This window comes from Oryctolagus cuniculus, chromosome X (assembly GCF_051225735.1).
Source record: "Oryctolagus cuniculus isolate XC-2025 breed Fujian yellow rabbit chromosome X, ASM5122573v1, whole genome shotgun sequence".
NCBI lineage: Eukaryota > Metazoa > Chordata > Mammalia > Lagomorpha > Leporidae > Oryctolagus > Oryctolagus cuniculus.
The window spans coordinates 65955775-65962321 of record NC_142888.1 but is presented as its reverse complement, the minus strand read 5'-3'; the positions used below and the strand labels follow the sequence as shown (position 1 = coordinate 65962321).

The window sequence follows — 6547 nt, the reverse complement described above, 5'->3', positions numbered from 1 at the left end:
AATTTCAACTTTGTTTAAAAGTGGGTTCACAAAGTCACAGGATCAAGAGATAAAATGTTCTGGTGATCTTGTGTTCAGATGAAACAAAATATTGTTATATTTCATTGTGAACACTAGGCGCTAGCGTGGATCCACTTGAACAGTCATTATCTTAATCCACGCACGTCAACATGGGAGATACTTGAACTCATCTTTACAGTGGGAGGAACGGTGGGTTCAGCAAAGCCTAGTTCTATCCTCCCCCAGCTCGTTGTCCACCTCAAGTCTGGGCCTTTATGATCTATAAAGTTAGGTTAAGAAAGGGCAATAAAGTGAAATTCCCAAAAACGCTAGAGATGAGCCTGGTTTCACTTCAGCTCGGCTAGGCATTCCAACGGCCCTTTTATTCAGAAATCTGTGACCACTTGTTGCTTAACGCTTCCCTTTATTCTTTCCCTAAACTCTGTGTGTGTGTGTGTTTGTGTTACGTGCGTGTTTAGCCTTCTTCTTAGACGCCTTACGGCACGCCTCAGATGTTCAGTTTCTCAAAGAAAAAGAACTTTTAAAACGGCTTTTAAGTGCCAGGAACGGGCAAAGACCCGCTTTCCCGCCAACCGCCCCACCCCCCGCCTCGTGCCGCGCTAAAGCTACGTCCTCCGTGACCCTTGACCCCTTGGCACGCCTCGCGGGGCATTAGGGGCGAGAGATGACTCGGTGCTTGACAACCGGGACCCGACCCTCAGGGACCTGATCGCCGGGGACTTGTCGCCCCGGCGTCATCAGGCCTGAGGGGATAGGGGAAGAGACAAGAAGGAGATCGCTTGTTATAGCCTTTGGTGAGGCTGTAGAGGGAGGCAGGGAACGTTTGCCGCTCCTAGGAGCATCACTTTGAAAGCTCTAAACCGCTGCGCGGTCTGGCCAGAACCGAGGGTACTTGTGGAGGAGAAGAGCTGTACGGGACTGCCAGGGCAACCGATAGCGGGGCGGGGGGTGACCAGGCTACCTCAGGCCCGCACCTCAGGTGGAGGTTCTGATAGACTAGTGAGGAAACTGTCCTAGGAGAAACCGCGGACGGGAGGGGCGGGGGGGGGGAAGGGGGATGACGGTTAGGTGGTAACGGACAATTTGGCGGAATGGGGTCCTAGTTTGGTTGACTCTTCCTGAGGTGAAAGACGAAAGAGACTCGTTTACCGGGATTGTGTGAGGCAGGAGCACGAAAACGGAGGGGACCGGCGTGGGGAGGGAGGGGGGAGAGTTCTAAGATGGCAGAATTTTACTTCTCTGTGATCACATCAGCCAGCCCGGGACGTTTCTGTAGCGGCCATTCCAACGGTAGAGTGGTTGGCCTTTTGATTAGATATCACCTCTACTTTTTTTTTTTTTTAATCCCCTGAGCCTACGATTCACCCTTGATGATTCTTCTCAGCATTATTTATATAATTCTCTTATGGAAATATAAATTTACCAGGTTAAGGTCAGCGGATAGAAGATTTTTTTTCCAGTTTATTTTAAATTTTAACACTGTATTGTTGGAAATTTTTATCGTGGGTTTTAAACTCATTAAGCTTAATTAAAATTTTAACAATCAGAAACCATCTAGCTTTCCGCTTATCTCCCTAAACAGGCTATAGACCCAAGCCTTTCTACGAAAAGGAATGTAATAGGAAGAAAACTTTTTTTCTAAGCTTGTCATGATTCATAGCAAGAGACTGAGATTTTGAAGAGGGAAAATTTTCGGTTTTGGATCACTGGTAGTTTATTATTATTATTAATATTATTATTATTATTACTGTGTTGTCAGCATTTGTTTCCTTCCTTTCCTTTCTTTGCTCTTAAGAGCTGAGATTCATAGTGAGTGTTTTGTATGACATATAGATTTTCAAGAAAAGGAAACTGGCCAGAGTCCTCTTGCTAAAGTTAAAAGAAGAAAGCAGTGGAAGCTGGAAAGGCCAACACCAAAACAAAACAGAGATTAGAAAACTAATGTACATGTAATATAGCAAAAATAATAGACAAAATTACTCCCATTGCATACCAAAAAAATATTTTCCTTGAAATTAGAATATTTTAAGTAATGCTATATAATCATAGAAAGCACAACTACATTTTTTAAATTAATGAAATTCACTGTGCTTGGCACAATAGTAAGAACACATTACCCATTTGTTGAATGTGCTTAGATGAAATGAAATATTTTGCCCTTTATTTTTACAAATTCTGTGTTGAATGCCAGAACTTTGATAATTTTCTTTTACTAACTTTTTTCTTTTCTTTTCTTTTTTTTTCCAGAGTAACCGAAAAGGCTCTACATTCCGGCATTGGAGCCTACCCAAACTTCCTTTCCTTAATCAACCACCCTCCCCTTTCTATATAGCCTCTCTTACCCTTAACGCCTGCAGCTGCTCACCGGCTCTTTGCTACTTTTCTCACGAATTTTACATCAACAGATAATCTGACAGTAAGCATCAAGAATATTTCAGATTTCTCTATTCCCCTTGTAGCCGTCATTTTCAGTTTGAGATTGTCCACCAAATAATGTGACCCTAGAAATTGATTGGAAACCCTAGATCTGTGTTGTTCAATGTAGGTATTTAATATGGGTATTTAATGAAAATTAAATGCAATTAAAAGTTTAGTTACTGAATTCCACTAGCCATATTTTACATACCTAATACCATATATGGCAATTAGCTACGGTGTCAGTTGTGCAAATTAAGAATATTCTGGCATCATATGAAGTTCTATCAATAGTGCTCTTCTAGAAAATCTGTCAACTCCTTGCTCTTTCAGATTCAAACCGAGTTTTCTTGAGGGACAAGATAGGGTCAACATAAAATGCCCTTCAGTAATTCAAGCAGTACTGTGCAAGGCAGGGTCTGGACTAGGTGAGTAGGTACAAGTGGGGGCACAATTGCACCAGTCCGCTAATTTGTTCATACGTATTTAGGCTGGTAAAGTGAAACCTATATTCAGTTTCTTTTTAGAAAGGGCTTTGGCTGTGATTTTAAATCATTTGTTTAAGATGAGTGTTAGTGAGTTAAATTTTTTGTAAAGCACTTTTACATAAACGCTCAAAATGTAGTTAAAAGTCAGTAAATGCAAAGGGAAAACAGTTGGATTTGAGAGCATTTACATTATTGCACTCTTATTTTTAAAATTCTTGTTAATTTGTCATTTGTATATTCCCTAATGTGAGTTTTAAGAGCTGAGTAATATAGGCATTAATAAAGCAGGCTGCAACAAATTGGAGCTTCAAAACCATCAGGACAAACAATGAATCACATTTTTGTAATCAATGTTTTACATTTTACAATGTATTTCCTGCCTTATTTTTTCTCTTTGTATGGGTCTCACAAGACACTCCTAATGTAGGTAGGGCAGATTGTATCGCTTTTTTCCCCAAGGTTCTTTTCTGTTTAGTCTTCTTTGGCTTGACTCAGATGCCACCTGCTGCATGAACCGATGTTTTTCCTTGCAGTTAAGCATGAACTCCTTACCATTTTCTTTGTATGATACTTCCTTCAAGTTAATTACCGACATACTTTATGTGTTTTTTTTTATCCTTCTTAGTGGATTCGCAATTCCTGTCAGGTAGAAGTTGTGTCAGGATTATATTTGAAATTTTTATTTACTAAAGAAACAAATATTAATTTAATTATTAATGGTGAAATATTTTCCTTGAAAACTCCCACACCTTACAGCATTTGCTAATATAATTCAGTCTGTATGAATAGACAAGACCAGAGTCACATTAAGTTGTATTATTTCATTCTTAGATATTCAGTTTATCTAAGTCTTACATATTAACAGTAGATTTTCTCTATTCATTCTGAGATGGAACAATCATTTCATCGTTTCCAGAGAGAACATCCTACTGTGACATCCTCTCCCAGGGAAGTTCGTAAGTGGATAGAAGGTGAAGTACTCTGAAATATTCATAGACTCTTGTCTCTGCATGTCATGCTTCATTTTCTTTTACATGCTTATATACATAGAGTTCATAGAACATTCATCCATAAAAATTTATTTCTGTGTAACCTTTTGCAAAAGATGCTTCAATATTGAGGTTTGTATCTGAAATCTGCAACTTTAAGGTCACATTATGTTTTAGTAAACATATTCTAAGAATAATTTTTATACCTCCATTTAGTATTTTCCTTGTATGCATATTGTAATTAATATTTTAATGTTTAATTAATTTTAAATAGATTTAATGTTTTAAGTAGGTTTAATGATTTAATAAAATTTTAATTTGGCATGTTGTCTTGAACTTAATAGAATTAATGTATGGTTATTATATTCTGCATTATTATAGTAGATTAACAGGGAAACATACTAATAGATATGATGTATATTCTACTGAAGGTGCCAATGTCAAGTGAAGATAATGGGCCATAGAGAAATAGGTGCAATGAAGCGAGGAATTAAATGAAATTTACTTAATTTTGTAACTGATTAAAATTTATTATATTTAATTCTTAATTTTTGAGAATAAAGATTGTGCTTCCCTATATCATTTGCTGTCTCATTAATAGATACTTAGTAAAATAATATGTTTACTGATTTAAGAAAGGATGTTATTGACTTCTTTATCAGCATTATACCAAAGAGTACTCTGGGAAAGATAGACAGTTCTTAAGATTATTTTAACTATAGAAATTCTTTTAAAGGTAATAATTACTATGAATTGTTGTGTTATTGCTGTGGTTTCCTTATATAGTGATTAGTAAAACAATTGTTTAGCAGATTCTGCTATGTCAATTAAATGGATTAGGCACTACATAAATATAAATAATCTCATTGTTATAGAATGATAGCATCTTTTTAATTCCACATCATTAACATGATTTCAATGAAATAAGATTTTTCTCACATTAAGGTGAAATTATGCAGCTATTTAGTGTATCATTATATATGAGAAGTTATTATAAAAGTGATTGCAGTTTTATCAATAAAATTATTTTAATGCAAAAGTTTCAAATGAAGAAAAAGTTCTAGGTTTTTTGTTACATTTTAGTTCTCACTTTTATAATTTTTAATAGGAGAAAAATTAAAAACACTAGGCCAACCTCATTCAGAAGTTTAGCAAATTAAGACATTGGTTCTTGCTTTTGGAAGAAAATTTCAAGTTTTATCATCTATTATTGCTAATTTTTCTTCTCTGAGTTATTTCCTTTATGTTTTCAGACCTTGAATTTAAAAATGAGTGTGAATAGTACTGAGGCAAGAAAACATGTCTTTCTTCTTTGTGCTTCCATAATATTGTCTTTGCTTCCCAAGCAATTTCTGCATATTATTGTCTATGTGTGTATATATTTATGTGTGTTTATGCACACATTTTATATTTTCTTCATCAAATTGCAAATTGTTTGAAGGTAAGAGGTAACTTTTTATCTTTGTATCTGACAACACTCATTATAATACCTGGCAAAGAGTATGTACTTAGAAAATGTTATTATTATTATTTTCAAAATAATCTTTTATTTCTCAAAATTTCTACAAATTGTCCTTATTACCAGAAAATATCAAATTATCTCTTTTTGTTAACTTTTGTTTGATGATATGGACATATTTTTGTAACAATAATTGTAAAAGAAAGTAATTACAAATAAGCAAGCCATAAATTACAAGTATCTGGCCTCTGAATTTATATTTAAGATTAAAGTCTTTTTCCTTAATAGTTTCCTAGCTTTTGTGATCTAGTTGATTCGTAGTAAGTTACCAAATTAATATACAGGTGAAGGGTTTCTGTTTTGTGAAGGAAAACTGAAGATGATTATACCAGTTACAGAAAACCCTTTTTATACAATTAATTTAAGCTAGCTGCAGTTAAAATGAGAATACATGGAAGTTCACAGGTAGCTGTTGTTTTAGCATATCCAAGATATTATCAAGTTTAAATAGGTTAGTCTGAGATTATTACCTAAGTAGTTTAAATCTTTTTTTTTTTTTTTTTTTTTTTGCCAGGCAGGGTTAGACAGTGAGAGAGAAACAGAGACAGAGAGAGAGTTATAGACAGTGAGAGAGAGAGAGAAAGGTCTTCCTTCCGCTGGTTCACTCCTCTAATGGCCGCCAAGGGCGTCGCTGCGCCGATCCGAAGCCAGGAGCCGGGTCCTTCCTCCTGGTCTCCCATGCGGGTGCAGAGACCCAAGCACTTGGGCCATCCTCCGCTGCCCTCCCGGGCCACAGCAGAGAGCTGTACTGTAAGAGGAGCAACTGGGACTAGTAGCCAGAGCCTCAACCAGGACTAGAACCCGGCATGTTGTGCGCAGGTGGAGGATTAGCCAAGTGAGCCACGGCGCCAGCCACCTATGTAGTACATTGAAGTTTGGGAGCAATTAGTTTCAAAATTTACTTCAGAAGAATGCTCTGGTATGAGATTGCCATGTTTAGAAAAATCATGTCTTCTATTTTTATTTGTTATGAAGTAAAGGACTTTCTAGATTTTTGCTAGAAAATAGAATATATGCTTTAAGTTTAACAGGTGGAACGCCCTGAATCTGTTCAAAGAACATAAGCAGAGTATTTGGGGACCTCAATTCTCAGCTTGATTATTATAACTAAACCT

The 6547-nt window shown here is 36.3% G+C and overlaps 1 protein-coding gene across 1 annotated transcript in view; it reads left to right on the top strand.

Annotated features, from left to right (window-relative positions):
- Nucleotides 1–648: 648 nt before the first annotated feature.
- Nucleotides 649–6547, top strand: part of LOC100349442 (uncharacterized) — a 453812-nt gene continuing 447913 nt past the window's right edge. The window contains exons 1-3 of the mRNA XM_089323942.1: nucleotides 649–815; nucleotides 2269–2437; nucleotides 3814–3895. Of these exons, the coding sequence (XP_089180068.1) occupies nucleotides 3814–3895 (82 nt within the window). The 5' untranslated portion in view covers nucleotides 649–815; nucleotides 2269–2437. The remainder of the gene's footprint in view (nucleotides 816–2268; nucleotides 2438–3813; nucleotides 3896–6547) is intronic.